Source organism: Hydra viridissima, unplaced genomic scaffold, assembly GCF_058129835.1.
Source record: "Hydra viridissima isolate aposymbiotic clone 2 unplaced genomic scaffold, HvirCarnegie_v1 scaffold_6, whole genome shotgun sequence".
Lineage (NCBI taxonomy): Eukaryota > Metazoa > Cnidaria > Hydrozoa > Anthoathecata > Hydridae > Hydra > Hydra viridissima.
The window spans coordinates 11,123,759-11,142,584 of record NW_028324305.1 but is presented as its reverse complement, the minus strand read 5'-3'; the positions used below and the strand labels follow the sequence as shown (position 1 = coordinate 11,142,584).

Genomic DNA, 18,826 nt, shown 5'->3' with positions numbered 1-18,826 from the left:
TAATTCTATTTGATTCTACCATAAAAACCAGTTTTTAGTCGAATTTAATGAGTTTCAACTTTTTTTTTTTTTGAAACAGCTAATAAAAATATTGATATATATAAGTCTATAATGGTTGCCTTTCAAATGGAAGTTGCCTGTAGAAATAATGATCTAGAGAAAGAAAACAGTTCTTCAGATATTGAAAACATAAGTAAAGCCAGTGACCAACATGGTATTCCTTCTAATAACCAAAATGAGCAGGTTGATAGAAAACACAAATCTGGGTTTGTTATTGATGACCAATTGAAGGATTTGTTACTTTTACAGCTTGATCTTATAGAACACCAACAATCAAAGATAACACAGAAAGACAAACAAATTATTTCCCTTCAAGGAGAAAAAGACCAGGTTAGATTTATAGCCTATTTTAAAAAGCTGTACATATGAAGAATGGTATTGATTATTTACTGCATTAATATTGTTCACAGAAATAATAACTTATATATGTTTTATTATCATGGGTACTATATCATTTCCCAACATTACTTTCCAACCTATATAGAAAACTTATATATCAAAAAATATATATGTATAATTTAAGAAATACAATAAATACAAAATACATATTTTATGTTGTTTAGAACAAAATGTGAAAATTTTAAATAAGCTTATAATTTAGCTTGAAGCACGTCTTAGAAGAATGGAACGGCGTCTTGCATTACAAAAAAGGCATACTATTGAAACTGAAGGGACCACAAAAAAGTAATTTTTTAGAGATAATTTGTTCATTCACTTTTATTATATTTTTCAGATAATATCTTTTGCAGTTTCATTGAGAAGTAACATTTAAGATTTATTTTGATTTTATTAAAAATATTGTTGAAACAAATCAATATTTTGAATAATGAAGCTATAAGAAAAAAGTGAGGAATTAGAAAGCTCTAGATTAGAAAGTGCAGGATTAAATTTTACATTTCTGTTTCCAAGAATTATACTTCTATTATTGATCTTGTAAAGACAAATTTCCTCAAAAATCTAAAATCTCAAAAACAAAAAACATTTTATCTGTGTTTATCTGTTTTAACACTGGTATGTTTAAAGTATGTTACAGTCTTTCATCGGTGCATCTGATCCCTTAGTTAAGCCGATGATACAAGCCAAAAAAAATGTAGTTAAAATCTTATAAGAACTAAAATTATTTTGTTTACATCCCTGGTAATAAGATTTAGTCATTTATGCTTATATCAGTTCATACGATTTCACAACATTTATATGAAGATAATTTAAGTATCATAATATACTTTATAGTGTTCTTAATTTACTTAATTGCTGGTACCTGATATATATATATATATATATATATTTTTTTCAGCTTTTTTGGGAACAAAAATTTATTTTAAAAAATAAAAAATCTCTAAACCAATCCAGGTGTTAAAAAGTTAGTGGATCTTAGCCAGGAGAATTGGAAACCCTAAATTTTGAAAAAACATAAATGTAAAATTTTTTAACCAGTTACTCCTGAGTTTTACAGACTTTGAGAATGAACAATATCTGGCTGGAATACTTATTGGTTCCTGTGCCAATTCCTTAATCCAGAGGTCAACAATTTTACTCAGCACTCTGATGTAGCCAGCCGATTTCATCTTAAATATAAGGAGAAATGATCTGACATCACATGGCTCTTAATTGCTCACAACCCTCAAAAATATAACAAATAAAACTTTCTGTGCATAACAGAGGAGACCTTAGTGAAACTGGAGAAGAGCTTCCATCATAGTTCTAAAATTAGAGCTTGTTAGACTTTTGTGGTGCTTTAATTGGTTCAATAAGCACTTTTAATCTCATAACTTTTATTCTTTTGGGTCTGGAAAACAATGAAGTTGCAATCTCTGCATCTTTTTTGTTAGCACCAATGACAATAAGAATGGTTTACCTTTTCATTTCCTGCAAGAGGTTTAAACCACCTCTATTAAGAAAGAAAATGTTTAGTTAAAATTTGGGTCACAGTCATAAGACATGTACCAGAAAAAATCTGCGCGTGTTCTAATGTGGTGTTTACGGAAACCGTACATCATTTAAAATAGCTAATTGTTTTAAAATGTGGTTGTATTAATCTTGTTCAAAATTTAAACAACTCTGTTATTAAAACAATTAGTTTTAATTGAAATGTCATCAAATCAAGAAAAGAAGCGAGAAAAGATTTTGTATTTTCTCGTTGAAAATCCTGGTGTATCAAAACAATTTCTAAAGAGCTGCAGATTGCTTTGAGAACAGTGCAGAGCGTTGTAAAACAATTTAAGGACACTGGTACAATCATAAGAAAATCAGGAAGTGGAAGAAAAAAATGTTTTGTTAGATCTTGGTAAAAAGGTAAAAGATACCTTAGACAAAAAACCGGAGATTTCTGTTCGAACATTAGCGAATAAATTTAAGACAAGTGCTTCCACTATACAAAGAGTAAAGAGAAATTGTGGTTATAAATCTTATAAAAAGAAAAAAGTTCCTCGTCGTGAAGAAAAGCAAGAAAATGTCGCAATTCGATGTTCAAAGCTTCTCTATAAAAAATTATGTGCTAAAAAATCTTGTTTGATTATTGGCGATGAAACTTATTGTGCTGCATATTTCCGATCTCTTCCAGGACACCAATATTATTCAGCAATTAATCGCAAGAAACTGAATTCCAAATATAAATGCATTGGAATGCAAAAATTCGCTAAATAATTCTTAGGTTGGCAAGCAATTTGTGAATGTGGTGAAAGAAGCTCTTGTTTTGTGACTACGGGAACAATTAACAGCAAAATATACATAAAAGAATGTCTCATGAAACGTCTTTTGCCGTTTTTAAGAACACACACGGGTAACCCGTTATTTTGGCCCGATTTAGCATCATGTCTATACTCTGGGACAACTTTAAACTGGCTTAGAGAACATAAAGTAGATTTCGTTGAAAAACACTGCAATCCACCAAATTGTCCCGAACTACGTTCTATCGAAAGATATTGGGCTCTTGTCAAAAGAAAACTAAGGTTCAATGTAAAAGAAGCCAAAAACATTAAAGACTTGAAAAATAAATGGATGAGAGCTACCAAGAAAGTCCAGCCGAAGACTGTGTAAAAGCTGATGTCGAGTGTAAAACGCAAAGTGCGTGCGTTCTCACGTACAAAACTTCACAAACTTTCTTAAGTGAAATTTAAAAATAATAATATATGTACTTTCAAAATATACATAACATTCAATATCGAAATACAATAGTTAGATAAATATCCTTTATAATGTCCGCGCAGATTTTTTCTGGTACATGTCTTATTCATGTAGCTTTTTCTGTTGATTATTATAATTTATTGTAGATCATTAATATTTATTGTAAAGAATTTGTACTCAAAAAAAAATTTTTCATTAGGCTATTGCTTCCTAGTTATCAGAAAGAGCTTAACAAAAGTTTAAAGGTTTTATCAAATGCTGCTGTAACTGTAACATCAAGGAACAGTAAAAACTTCAAATTTCATTCATACTTGAATACTGATAAAGCATACCTAGATTATCCTTTAAATAAACTGCTGACATGTTACAATACAGCTGATATTAGAACAGAAGAAAACGATGAACGAATCTCAGGTATCACTGATAAGGTTGTAAAGAATCTCAGGTATCAGGAAATTTTGTAATATTCATGCACATTTTATATATAAAAGTTATGATTTATAAAAAAGTTATTTTGTTTTATAATTTAGTACCTCCTTGGCACGTGATAAATAAAAAAATTTCTTTCATCAGCCATCTTGAAGAGGTGTGATAAATTATTGAATTTTAATCTTAAACATTAGGTTGATTAGAACTGAATTAAAATTATTTTTTCTTTATAAAATTATTTGCGTAGGACTTAAGTGATGAAGCGTTTACAAAAAGACATACTAAACCAGAAGCTGAAGAAATTAAGAGGAAAAGGTATTTATGTTAGTATATCTCACTTTTTTATTTTTCATTTATTTGCATGATGAAAATGTGATTTAAAGATTAAAGATGACCTTGTTTTATTTGAAAATGTTCCAGGTGGGATTTGCAGCACATGCGTCAACAACGTCAACATCAACTTCTTACCCGTAAATACAACGAAAGACAAGATAAAATAGAGTCCCCTATTACATTTGAAAGTTTGTTTCGAAATCCAGAGAATGGTATTTTTTGACGGAAATTTTGTAAAATTTAATTTTTATTTATTTTTTTTAATTTTATGATTTTTTTCTGTAGCTATGGTGCTGGAAGTCTCAAACATTGTTCCGGTTTGTGTTTTGGGAAACCATGTTCCAACGATGAAGAGATGGTATAATGATTTACTGAGAATCTTAAGTAACAAATATTTTTTTCAGTTTGAAAAAACTGTATACAAAAAAAATAATTTTGACCAAATATAAGCCTCATTTGAGCAAAATATTTATTTAGAGGCAATCAGATATAAATATAAATATTAAAAATAAATAATAATTAGTAGACTTACTCTAGAGTTGAATTTTTTTTTTTTTTTTTTTTTTTTTTTTTTTTTTCCACTGGAAAAATATGGCCTTTAAACAAAATCCAAGCAAACAACATATACAAAGAAATATACAAAGAAAATGAAAAAGGAGTTTGTGGAAACTGTAGATCGGTAGGATGGTAAAACCTCATATGGCAACTTATTCAAACTTAGACTGTATGTGTTTCCTAGTCACTATATTTGGAGATAAATTATGACTCTTTTCAAGTTTTATCTAATTAAATTTCATAAAATTAGCGTGATGTTGTGTAAAAGTTGCACTAAATGTCATTTATATAATCATATAAACAAATGGTTAAAAGTATGAAAGGAAAAATGCTTCTCAAACCTTTTAATAATTTAGCGACAAAATTTTCAACAAAAAATAGTATTTTTAGTTGAAAATCATAAATGTTTTATGAAGCTATTTCCTGCTTTGACCAACTATACAATGACACACTAAAGGTTGTTTCTACAAAAGCTGTTTCGGCGTGAAAGCCTGCAAAAGACTGGGTCGTCTTGTCTTTCGAAATGACATGAGATTTATTTATGACAGATTAATAGTGGCTATAAAGGTAATCAATTCCAGATTCCCATTGGTTAGCTTTAATTTTCTTTCCTTGCAGCTGTAACATGTAGTGGTTTGCGATCTAATGTCATTCCTGTTTCATTCATATTCCAGATACAGGATGGCAAAAGTGTTGGATTAACAAGTCTGTTTGATTCAATACATGATAGAACTATGTTACCTAGCTTATCAAAAATTACTAAAATAAACCTAAACAAATACATCTAAAATGAAAAAGACTATCTCAATCAACAAAAAAATGTCTCCATTGACATCAAATAGAAATCTAACGTTTACAATAGGAATTTACAGTTTTTATCATTCAGTATTCTCACAAACTTTAAAGCTAGTATTAAATTTTGTATATCTTAATCAACTTCAAATCTTTGGTTTCGCACATTTTATCGAAAAGTTAGCCCAAACGAAGTGAACGAAATTGAGATGTCCCAATTTGAGTATGTTACCCTACAACATTAAGTGAGTTGATAGATATATTAATTAAAGGGCTTATTGTGAAACAATGACAAGCCAAACTTTTTTCAAAAATGAGTTATCATTTTTATAATCATAAATAGTATATGCAATAGCCAAAAAGATATTAAGGCATAATTCTTAAAATCGGAGCTATAATTATAAAATCATCTTACTGCAAAATGTGTTAATTAGGATATTTTGAGGTTATACAATGACATGCCATACAAAATGGTGCCGAAACGTCAACACGTTAAAACAGTTTCTGCTGATTTAATAAAAAATATCAGTGATAATAGTGCTAAAAGTAGTGAATTTGATGATAGTGATGCTGATAAAGACTATGTCCCTGATGAAATTGAAAATATAGCTTCAAATCAACAGGTAAACATTTATTTTTATTTTGTGGCTTGTTATTATATTGCACTTAATATTATATTACAAGCAAAGTAGTTCAATATTGTGGCTTATTATATTGTTGTATATTTATTTTAGAGTAACACCCCAAACAAATCTGTAGATGTTACAGACTCTGTTGAATATCCTAAATAATCAGCCTACAAGCGAGTTAGAGTCGAAACACCGGAACCTAATCCTAAGAGTCGCTGGAGACAAAAAAATGAAAGCACTTATTCAAGAATAAAAAGAAAAACACGACGAAATCTCGGTCACGAATATTTTAGTGATAAAACAAAAAAGTTAGTTCCGGCTAGAACTTTAGGATCACCTTGTGGTTGTAAAAATAAATGTAGGGAAAAATTAGGGGGTGCTGAAATAACAATTTTTAATGACTTTTGAAATGTAGGGTCATGGGATTTACAGAACATTTATCTATTTGGATGCGTAAATATCGTTCAAAAAAAAAGGACTAACAGACAAACAAAAAAAAAACGAGTCTAGTAGAAATTACAACGCAAATTATTTTATTAAGTTTAATGGCCAGAGCATTAAAGTATGTAGAAATGAATTCTTAAATGTTCATGGATTGCAAACAATTAAAAGGCAGATAATATAAATTTAATTCCAAAATATCAAAGTCATTATAGTAGAACTGAAAATTTACACAAAGAATACTTGAACTGCGATATGACCATATCAAGTCTTTATTCGGATTATTATCTTCCCTGGTGTATACAACAAAATATTGAACCAGTTTCAGAGCATACTTATAGAAAAATTTTTTGTTCAGAAAACAATATTGGTTTTAAATTACCAAAATCGGACATCTGCAAAACTTGTGATCAACTCAATATTAAAGTAGAGCCAGAAAGAATAGTTGCTAACGATCAAGAGTTGATTCGATTACAAAATGAACTTAGACTCCATAATGCAAAGGACCTAGTTATGCAAGAAAAGCTTTAATTGGAAACGGCAGTTTCAAAAAACAACAATAGAAAACTAGTAATAACTTTCAATTTACAACAGGTTTTGCCACTTCCGAAATTAACAACTGGTCCAGCATTTTATTGTAGAAAAATATGGATGTATAATTTGGGCATACATGATTGCACAGCGGGAAAGGGTCACATGTTTCTATGGACAGAAAATATAGCAAAAAGAGGAAGTGACGAAGTAGCATCCATTGTTTTAAAGTATTTAAGCAAAATAACTGAAGTAGATGACTTAATAATCTTTACTGATAATTTTCTCGGACAAAAACAAAAATTGGCTACTGATGGTTCTCTGCTTACAGTTGGTAAAAGAGAAAAAATTTAAAAGTATAACTTATAATTTTCTTATAAGTGACCTTACTCATCTTCCTTCGGATAGAGACTTTGCTCTTATAGAAAAACGTCATAGAAAATATGCACCACAAATTTATTCTCCAGGAAAATGGCAAGATATTAGCAAAGCAAACAGAAAAACACCGTTTGAAGTAACAGATACAAGGCAAACAGATTTTTTAAATTTTGCCCCTATTCTTGCAAATATTAAAAGAACAACACATACAAACGATGGTAAAAGATTAGATTTCGCTAACGCAGTTTCCTATCACTTTAATGCAGAAAATACTAAGGTTTTCTATATCAAACGTGACGTTGATGAAGATGAGTACAAACAAGTAAATATTGCAAAGAAATGAAGACCGTTGCAGACATCACTTGCTGAGTTAGAGCAGAAATATATAACATCGTTAAAAATATCGAAGAAAAAGATTGACAATATTAAAACTCTATTGCCGTATATACCGCCAATACACCACCAATTTTATAACAATTTACAAGCCATGATTGGAGAGACTGAAGAAGAAGATCCTGAGATTATTTTAGATTAAAGTGGTTTTTATTGTTATATATGTAGATTAGATTAGTTATGTTTATTTTTTCGCAATAGTATAAGGTAAGCACTGATTTTATAGATTTAAATAAAGCTTAAAAGTCATTTTTCTCAAATATTTGTTTTTTGTGGCTTGTCATTGTTTCACAATAAGCCCTTCAATTATATTACATTAATTAGATATAATAGCACAGGCCAGTAAAAAAAAAATATGGTGTGAAAACTTATTAAACAAATGCAGCTGAATCCTATGCATTTTTAGGTGTTAAAATTGTAAAAAATCAGTTTTTTCTTATGATTTATAGTTCTTTCACGTTATAACCTCAATAGTATTTAAAAAGGGAGCAAATAGGCTATTGAAAAATTAAAAAACTGCTGATACTGTTCATTTTAAACTTAAAGCACTATTTTTTTAAATTAGAAGCTCACTACATATATAACAAAAACTGTTTAAAAAAGTTTTTGCAATCAAGCTTAACCATAGTTAGAGCACATGAGCAAAAAGCTGAAAAGTGAGTTTATTTTGTCTAAACAAAAACAAACAGCTTTAAGAGAAGAAAGTTTGAAAACAAAACGACTTTTATTTTTAGGCTCAGCAATTCATTCGCACCCAAAACTTTAGTTGGGCAAAGTTGTTGAAAATATTTAATTTTTTATCGCAGGCCTGTGTAAACACTTTAGATAATCGATAAAAAAAAAAGCAAAATTACTAAACAAATTTATGCAGTATTAATAAGTACATAGTATTAGCATTTTATGTATTGTATTTTTTGTTCTAATAAATAGCAGAAGTTTTAATGAAATTTTCAGTGAGATGCAGCTTCCTTGGTTCAGCATTGCAAAGCGAGAAGTTCAGTTAAGAGAAGCTAAAGAAAAGCTAATGAAGAAGAAAAGAAAATCACCTATCTAAAGGTCTTTAAATTATAAAACATCGTAGTAAAAAAAAAAATTTTGATAAAAATTCTTGTCAAAACTTGTTACTTTTATTAATAACATGCTATGGTATTTTATACATGATCATATTGATCGTGCAGTTTAAGATTTGATAAAAAGTCGAAGTTGTCAATGTTGAAATTATGCTTTTCTGAGAGGACATTTTAAGTTTATGTCAATTGGTCTAACTTAATCAAATTAAATTCCTTAAAAACAATCTTATAAATTCTGTCTAACAAATATGTTTCGGTATTGAATTTCTTAATTCTCCTATTTAGCATTAAATATGGTTGGTTGGTTGATGTCTTGATGAGCCAAAGTTTACCTTGTTGACTACTTTTCATTGCACGGTATTAACATCGAAGTGTTTCCCCTAAAATAGTAGCTAAAGCTAGTTATACGTTTTTTAGGCGAATTTAGTTTCGTAATTTTTTTATAAACGAAATGATGGTTTCTACTATATACAATGGTGTATTATATACAATAGTGTATTATATATATCTTGTTTACTGTAAAAGTTTAAACTTTGTGCGTTGTAAGAAAACTGTCAGTATGTGTCAGAATATTCTTTTCAATATTTTATTAATAGCTTCAAAATGAATAAAAAGTTGGAGTTATCGATTTTTAAATTTTCTTATTTACAAGCAAGGTAATCGTTGAAATCGTTTAACTAAATATAATCAAACTTGAAATTTCAAAAAAACAAGTTTTAAAATTTAGTAAAATTATTTGAGGCATTTTAAGGTAATTTTATGAGGCTTTTTAAGATTAAATCTAGTGAGAATTTTCGTATTATTTACGGAGATTTTATTTAGCGATGTGATAAAGTAGACGTATTGATGTAAATCTATTAGAAACAAATTTTAATATAAATAAACTTACGTATATTCCAGTTTTTGCAAATACCGCAAGAAGTAGTTTAAAAAAAAAAAAACTTGCCATGTCAATGAGCTTTGATGAAATTGAATGTTGTCAAGAAGGACAGGGTGAAGTAAAATCACGCGTAGAGCATCAATCTGAATTGATTTTAGTGCTTAAAAAAAGGGCAGATGAATATCTTACAAATTATATGAAGAGCGAAGAAAGAATAAAAGCGATAGAAAAAAAATGCAATCTACTGCAAAATGAGCACAAACTGGAAATTGAAAAGTCTGAATTGGCTTTGCAGAGAAACATTAGCTTGTTACAGGAGAACCGCGAATTGAAGATTCGTCTTAAAGTAATAAATGAAGAAAACGTATCTTTATTAAATAATAATACATTCCTTGCGGTATGACTTTTTTTTTTTTTTTTAAATCAAGTTTGCGGTCTGCAAAATTTTTTGTTTTTTTTTTTTTCTTTTTTTCTTTTCTCTTTTGAAAGCAAAGCAAAAATTTATCTGATAAATGATAATAAATTGTTCACAAAAAAAGAGACAAAATTTGGAGAAAAACGTTTCAATAACGAACTAATATATTTTGCATGCAGAGTTGCTATCTTCTAAAGCATCAAATATATTTGCTTCATTTAAAGTAGCGTTGTGTGTAACATGTTTTCGATCTGATTTTGCAGGAAGAGCACTCGAGATATATGAAAGAAAAAGAAAGCATAATAAAGAAATTGGATAAAAAGGATGCATCAATAAAAATGTTGGAAATTTGTATGAAACGAGCGGAAGAAAAAAATTCTTCTGAAACACACAATTTGTATGATTTTTATTTATGTTAAAGTTTTTTATTCATTTTACTTAATTTTGATTTTAAATACTTTTATCATTTTTAATTTTCTTTTTTTTTTTTTAAACATTGAAGTTTTTAAAGTAAATTTTGGTTTAAGGTCATGCGAATCAAGTATGAAGTTGAATGAAATTAATAACCTAAAAGGTATTTTCTTTAAGATGCTTTTATCTGTTCAAATACATTTGTAGATAAATTTATACACCACGATATCCGAACCCAATACCTTGTATCTTTTTGAAAAGGATATAGGTCGAAATGTTCTAAAGAATATTTTGTTCTGTCGACTGTTAAAATTGCTGTTGAGCTTATTCCAGAAGTTGTATTATCTGGTGTAATTCCGTGATGTCACAAAATAAAACAAACCAATAAAAATTCCCTTTGAAACTGTTTCTTTCAGTCCAATAATGTTCGAGCTCTCACTGCTCCATTTTCGTTTTGGTGGCCCAAACCAGATGCATCTGATGGCTTTAGGTGGTGGGTAACATCCGGAGGAGACTTGGCGATAGTTGTTAGTTGTTACATATAGCGCAAATATGCTTTTACAAATGTTATTTTCACTTTTAGCACAAAATTATTTTAGAACAGTTATTTTCATGTAATTTTTTACCTCTAGAACTGTGTAATTTTAAATCAAATACGGATGAAAGTTACAAGGCGCCCAGGATAAAAAATTAAAACAATCAGATAAAACAGATTTTGCTAGAAAAATGTAAATCAATGATTCTCCATATATTTTATTTAACTTTATATCCAAAACTTTACAAACTGAATGTAAAATGGATTTTCGGAAATTCAGTTGTCCCAGTTCATATGAAATCTCAGTTCGAAGTTTGCAGTTGCGCAAGTTGGTGTAAAAACATGTGACGTACTTATTGCAGTTCTTACTTGTTCTCATTTGTTTTTTGTTGTTGTTGTTTGTTTGTTTTTTGATAAGCGATTACACTAGCCCACTGTTATGCTTGCAATTCGCCTGCTTACAATTTAAAAAATCGTTCTTAGTGAGGTGACCTTATAATTTGGTTTTATTACGAGTTAGAATTCTGGTTACACATTTACAATTCGTCCGCTAAATTTATCCAATGTGGTTTGAATATTTATAAACTTTGCATATATTTATATATGCAAAGTTTATAGATATTTCAATGACGTTGGGTTAGTGTATACCTGAGAAAAAGTAATGATGAAAATATAATTTATATTTTTATAAACAAATTGAGTTACATAGGTAAAACTTGATTTTTTTCATTTAGAATGTCTGACCAGAAAGTGCAAAGAAGTTAAGCTGCAAAACGAGGTTGTGAAAGTAGAGCTGTCAAAGAAATATGCTGAAAATAAGTCATTGCAATTAATTGTGTCTCAGTTGAGAACACAAATTAGTGTACGGAAAAAAAACAATTTCTTACTCTCATATTTTAATAAAATTACTCGATATTCATTTTAGTGTTAAAATCACTTTATATCCACTTTTATTCTTAAAGATTTTTTTATAAAAGCTTATTATACTTAACAATTATCTCTCTAGGCTATAACAGAATTAAAAAACTTTTGGCAAGCAAATCTTTGAAGAGATTTGATTCATCGAAAATTTATAAAGTTGATCAAAAAGAGGCACCTTACCAGGACCCTTTTTAAATTGTGTAAGCGCAGTCTAATGTTGTAACAAAAGTATTTTACGCATGCGCTCTACGGTTAATGCACGCAAACGTTAAGCACTAAAAATCGTCGGAAAACCCTTTTTTGGATTTATGCTCGTGTTAAAGTTCCTTCGTTTATGTTAACCTTCGGTATAAAATCAGGCTCTACTCTATGTTCATTTTTGAAACCCCTGAATATTGTGTCAAAGTATGACAAAAGATCTTAAAAATATTATAAATAAAAAGAAAACAATTCAGTTCTTGTAGATATTTTAAAATTAGAAAATGTGCTAAAATGGACGGTTTTAGGGCTTTATCCTACGCTTAATCCTTAAACACGTTTTTTTTTTTTTTTTTTTTTTTAATAAGCAGACACGAAACCGATATATTGAAGCAGACTTATCTCTACAAGCAGACATCATACCAGCTCATTGAAACAAATTTACACCAATTCATTTAAACAGATTTGTCTTTAACGTTTATAATTATAAACCTAGTAATAAAACAGTAGGTAATCCAAGAGTAAAAACGAAAGAGTAAAACAGATTATATGCAGAGCTTTATCTTAATTTTTATTAATCATCAGTATTACCAGCGCCCTTCAGGCGTTGGTGATGAGATTGAAATATACTGTATTATCGAATGGATATTTAATATCTGCAGCGGTAGTTTAAATGTTTACTGGAATGACGGTCTTCGAAACTAAGTTCAATGGTGTTTTTTTAAGATTAAATAAGTTTGCGAATATATTTAAAATCCTTTATTTAAGGTGATGTTCCTTGGTTTAAAATGCCCTATAGTTTGGACAAGAAAGTTTATAGCTAAATTTGAAGTGAGAAAGGGGCATGGAGTGAAAACATATATCGTTTAACTGCTTATTTTGGTTTGTGGTTATTCTATCATAGTATTTTATAAGGTTACAAAATATATTATTCATTCACCGATTAGTCGGCTCAAACACTGATCTTTACTTTTTTTTCTTTTGCTTTCTTCTTCTTATATTCTAGGGTTTTTTTTAACTGCGTGATCTTTTAGCAGAAAGTCTTTTCCGATTTCAAGGCTTGTTTATTCTTTGTTTTCTAAGCTTAGTTTTTTCAAAAGGGCTCACGTCTTTAAGACTTGGTTTTTTGGTTTTTAACGAATAATTATTTTAAATAAATAAATATCGGTCATTTTAAATAAATAAATATCGGTCATTTGAGATAAATTGATTTAAGATAACTTATATAATTAGACCTACAAAGCCACAAGATTCTAGTTTTAAATAACAAAGTTATGTATAAATATAATATATGAAGATAATGAATTTTCTTATTTCTAAACAAATAATTGGTTTAAATAAAACGTTTTTTACTTTTTTTTTCAAAGTTAAATCTCTGGGATTTTTCAGGTTCAAGAAAATGAAATTAATCAGCAAAAACGTTTTAATGATGAACTTCATAAGAAACTAAAGGAATTGAAGTCAAACATGACGTAATTCCACTTTTTAATATTTTATGAACTAGTTACTGTTTTATTGATGATATATTTAAGATTATACTTTGTATACTATTTCTATTAACATTTCGATTTTTTTTTGTCATTACATTTTTTTAAACTTGTTTGTTGTAATAGACCCGAATCTGATGAGATAGAAAAAAATGACGTGATAAGTAAAATGCGTAATAAAATTCGGGAACTTCGAAATGAGAATGCTGAAACTATTTCGGTAACTTTTTATTTGTTTGTGACTTCAAATAAGAGAGGATGCAAAAGGTTTCTAATCGAAACTTGTTTTACGTGGTAATATACTAATTAAATAAACTTGTTTTACGTGGTAATATACTAATTAAATAAACTTGTTTTACGTGGTAATATACTAATTAAATAAACTTGTTTTACGTGGTAATATACTAATTAAATAAACTTGTTTTACGTGGTAATATACTAATTAAATAAAATATTGTGCTAATTAAACAGTCAATTCGCCATACATGTTGAAATTAGAAAAATATTAATGAAAAAGTTTTATATAAAAGTTAAGTAATATTTTTGTTATAATTTTTTTCTTTTATGATAATTCAAATTTTTATTAGTTTGGAGGGTGGGAAGAACTCGAATAGGAGAAGATTGAACACCTTATGCAGCTGCTCATTTTTTCGGCCAACCAAAAATTTTGCAAACTATTTTCTCCTGCCCTTAACTTTCTCTTTAACACTAATTTCAATTTTGATTGGATTAAAACATAAGCAGCTGCATGGTGTCAAAGTTCTCCCTTCTGCCATCCTTCCCCTATTATCGCAAACTTTTAAAAAATGTAAATTTTATTCTGACATTCACAACCCTTGTTGTCCTATATGCTGATTCTTTTCAGAACATGACAAACTACAGTATTTCCCATTATGTAGTCATAGTTCACCGAATTTTGCTATTTTTTGGGAGTTCTGAAAGCCTCAAACCTTTGGATACTTACCGATGATGCTAGACATTTGTTTGAATCACTGTTGACAGTACTTTAGCGCGCGTTGTCTCATAATATTTTAAACGCAGTTTGTTAAAATTTCTACGAATACAATATCGTAAAACAATGAATTTTTCTGGATTTTGTTTATTCAATTTACTTGAACGACCTTTTCTTTTCTTATTTTCACATGGTTGGCAATCCTCAAAGCGTTTGATTATCCAATAAATTGTTTCACGTGGGATATTTTCAACTTGAAAATGTTTTACCAAATGGGCTTTGTTCATTTGTCAAACCAAAGCGTAGATAAGTTTTCGAAGATCAACTTGTTTCACCATGTTGTGGAATAATAATCGAAAAATTTCTTACGTATCTAGAAAGAGAGTTATATGAGCAACAAAACAGTATAAAAATAAATGATTTTCTCGCATGCAAAGAATGTTTTATTTACCTAAATATTTTGCCTCAAAACTTACCCCCCCCCCCCCCCTCTCCTTAAAATTTTTTATTTACTCTACAAACAAAAAATAATAGAGTTGAATTTGTCATTTACACCAAATTAACTAAAATAGATAGGTTTTCGCATTTGATCACCAAATATAACATCATCGAAAATGAATTTGGTCTTATTCTGAGCTTAATCTAGTCTTCAATTAGAGATGATATTTTTCCTCATCTATATTTTTAAAATATTTTTTAGCAATTTGAAGCGTACAAGTTGCATTCAACCCAGTTGTTAGCAAAGGAGCGGAATATCAGTTCGACACTTGCCAAGTTAAATAGTGACAGCGGATTTTTTTCCCATTAGCATATCAATTGTTTTATAAAGTTTTTGCAATTTATTGCAAATGTTTGGTGTAAAACTAGTTTTTCTAGATTAAATTAAATTTCTCAAGATTAACAATTTGCTGTTTTATATGCAAAAGCAAGAGTATATTTCGACCAAATCACAATGGCTTAGAAGCATTCTGAAAATTCAAACAAATCTTCTTATATGAGATGCAATTTCTGTTTATATTATCCTAAGTTATAACTGTTGTATGGAAAATTTGTTTATATATTTGTTTATGATCACATTTACTACAATTCATCTATTTCCTTTGACTTTAAATGTAAATAATTAACTGGACATACACAGAACGCTTATTAAACTTACAGTATTTACTAATGTACAGAATATTATTCAAACTAGAGAGCAACACAAGTTTGAGAAGTTAAAAATTTCCATCACTACATCTGGTATCTGATAAATTTTACAAATGTCTTTGGCTAAAGCCATAGCTGGGTTGAACTAATGCGAAATCACATTTGTGAGTTCAAAGCAACTTTATTTTGAGTAAAAAAAGCTTTTATTGCGTTAATGAGTTGAGAGATGCAATTAGCTGTTGTTACCAAACGTGCGTTTCCCATTTATTAGTTAGTAAGACTACTAGGGCGAGCACCGCTAAACAGCGCTTTCTACGTTCTTTAGCAATATTTTATGTTCTTTATTGTTATTTTGAGTTGAGTTACGTGTATGTACAGTAGAGGTATGACTAAAAATTTTTTTTGGCAATTTTTGGTTTCCCATGCCACTATGAGTGGAGAAATTACATTTTAAAACTGGAAATACCATTTGAAAGTGTTAAATCTTAAAAAAGTTCATCCCCCTAAGCTGAAAACTGTTTTCTCCCATCTACACTATGAGTCATAAAAAAACATGCCACTGAACTTTCTACCATATTTTTGTCAAATTTGGTCTGATGCCTAACAAAATTTCAGGTTTTGTTAAGAATTGAATTGTAGAAAAACATTCGTCTGATGGCGACCCAATTCTAAAAACTGCCTCTACACGAACACTCCAAACTTCAACAACAGAAAAATTGTCTGATTTCTTATATAGAAGTTAAAATTAGTTTAAAAATTCTAGGTTGAGACAATAAAAAAGAATTTAAAAAGTAATATTTTATATTAGTCAAGTATTGTTCTTGTTCTCTACTTGAAGAAGACACCATTTTTAGAAAACAACTAAAAGTATTTAAACTTTTGGATGTTTTTAGCTTAACATTTGCATTTCAGTAATTTCACTTTTTGGTAAAGAAATGAGACAATTTTGTGTTGTTGAAGTTTGGAGTGCACTTGCATAGTGAGCAATGGCACTTTGGTGGAAATTTTGATGTCGTTTAGTAGATAATTTAGTTGTGAATAATCGCTGAATAAATTTTTAAAATCGGTTCACAATGAGCAAAGTTATTGCAATAAGTTCAGTGGCATGTTTTTTGATGACTCATATCTATTGTTAGATACAGTACAGTTTAAGGTATCACAGCTTCAGTTTATTGCTGGTGTGATTTTGCTAAATGTATGCATTCTTATTACATAATCTTTCATATTATATATTATATTTGTTATCATCACCTGACTTTTGATATTTTATAAACTTCTTTTGAAAACCTAAACTCATGAGATTTGTTTATTTGTAGATAACTAAATTTACTCTTAAATTATAATTCGACAAGACTATAGTCAAGATGTCTAAAAATAGTCTTCCTTCAGATTTGAATAAGAAACTATGGGAATCAAATTTGGTGAGGTTTGAAACAGCCAAGAATTCAAGAAAGTATGCAAAGATTGTTGACAGTCTTGATCAAATGAACAAAATGCCAACAGAATAGCATATCTTGGACAGATTTAAGTGCTTGACTGCAAATGTGAAAAGTAGACAGGAGAGAGTTGTGATAGTGGTCAAAGAAGTAAAAATCTTATGGAAAAAACTGAATCTTCCAATTTAAAAAGGCAAATCTAATTCTCAAGAAAAATTGAGAATGTACTAAATAAGTATGAAAAAGACAGCAGAAAACCAGGAACGCAAGACTTTACCAACTTGTTCAAGGTAACTGATGAAAATGAAGAATGGTTGTGCCAGGAAGATAAAGCCTTCTTTAATCTTCAGATGTCAACAAATGGTAGAGCTGGCTACTGCACCACAATTGAAGATACACAAGGAGTTCATCCTAGAAACTAAAGTTGATTAAGCAAAAAGTCAGTCAAGATACTAAGGATGATTTCAGCAGTAAAGATGAAGAACAGCAAAGAGTCAGTCAAGATACTAAGGATGATTTAAGCAGTGAAGATGAAGAACATTTTAGCACGGAAGAAGAAAAACAAGATTCTGATAGTGGTTCTCAAGATTCAGAGGCTCCAACAACATGTAAAAGACAAAAAACTGATTATGCAATAAATTTGGTGACAAAAGCAAAACTGAGTTCAAGAAAGGCACACACAGTCTGCAAAACTTTTGCAAAAGATGGAATTTCTATTCCAACTCCAAGTCAAAGTGGTGTTTACAAAGCTACAATGAAAGCAGGAGAAAAATTAAAAGAACATTTTATTGAAACTCTAAAAAATGAAAACTGGAGCTTGCACTTTGATGGGAAGCACATAAAGAATACAGAGTACCAGGTTGTAGTTCTAAAAAATGAAAATAGAGAAGTTAAAGTAGCAGTTCTTGCACTGATCAAAGGAAAAGGTGAAACAATATACAATGAAATAAAAACTGTGCTTGATGAATATTAGCTATGGCCTGCAATTAAGTTAATAATTTCTGATACAACCTCTGCAAATACAGGAAAATCTGTTGGGGCAGTCACACTACTACAAAAGCATTTTGTTAAGCTTGGATTAGACAAACCTCTTTATATTGGATGCCATCATCATGTTCTTGATACATTACTAAAACATGTGATGAATGATTATTTTGAAGCAGCAACAACCTCGCCTAATCTCAATTATTGGTTCATCAGCAGAATAACAGAAGAGTACCAGCAACTAAAAGCATCTTTTGACAATTCTGGATATGCTCTGAAGGAAGAAAAAGAAATTGTTTGGAGAGATGATATGGCTTTCCTTCATCACTTGATCACTTGTTACAGACAGTTTAAGAAAGCAGGATGCTTCCCTAAAGTAAATTTCAGAACTTTGTCAAATATAAGCAATGCAAGATGGAATAGCCGAGCAATCTATGCTTTGCTAGCTTATATTTTACTTCCAGAATTTCGAAGGTCAGCCGAAGGTCAGTCATCATGTGACTTTATTAGTGGCACGTGGAGTGACATCTGGTTTTCTGGTCAGGTTTATAATCAGGATAACTACAATAATTTGGCAGCCGTTTGCAAAGATCACTCAAAGGCAATAAAGACTTTAAGGACTTTTTGGTCGGTTGAGCCGACTCCAATCCCAACTCAAAGGTCAAACATTTGTGCTGAACGTGCAATTAAAGTTCTGCAGGATTTACTTCCATTGTGCAAAGCATTG

At 29.5% G+C, this 18,826-nt stretch overlaps 1 protein-coding gene across 8 annotated transcripts; it reads left to right on the top strand.

Annotated features, from left to right (window-relative positions):
* The first annotated feature begins 89 nt into the window (after positions 1–89).
* On the top strand, positions 90–15,433 carry LOC145190791 (male-specific lethal 1-like 1). 8 transcript variants are annotated; one of them, XR_016453194.1, is made up of 9 exons: positions 90–390; positions 662–744; positions 3,383–3,628; positions 3,714–3,769; positions 3,860–3,927; positions 4,033–4,157; positions 4,231–4,303; positions 8,619–8,720; positions 9,020–9,348. XR_016453194.1 is itself a non-coding variant. In XM_080067707.2 (9 exons), the coding sequence occupies exons 1-8, from the start codon at positions 112–114 to the stop codon at positions 8,716–8,718; spliced, it is 999 nt and encodes a 332-aa protein (XP_079923833.2). In that variant the 5' UTR covers positions 90–111; the 3' UTR covers positions 8,719–8,720; positions 9,020–9,348. The 8 variants fall into 8 exon arrangements, 7 of the variants coding, with proteins under 7 accessions (XP_079923833.2, XP_089946023.1, XP_089946022.1 ...); XM_080067707.2 differs by having other exon boundaries at positions 3,383–3,597; XM_090089897.1 differs by lacking the exons at positions 90–390; positions 662–744; positions 3,383–3,628; ... (2 more) ...; positions 4,033–4,157; positions 4,231–4,303 and adding exons at positions 4,517–5,915; positions 10,293–10,426; positions 10,557–10,603; ... (2 more) ...; positions 13,708–13,801; positions 15,234–15,433 and having other exon boundaries at positions 6,027–8,720; positions 9,020–10,011.
* Positions 15,434–18,826: the final 3,393 nt, after the last annotated feature.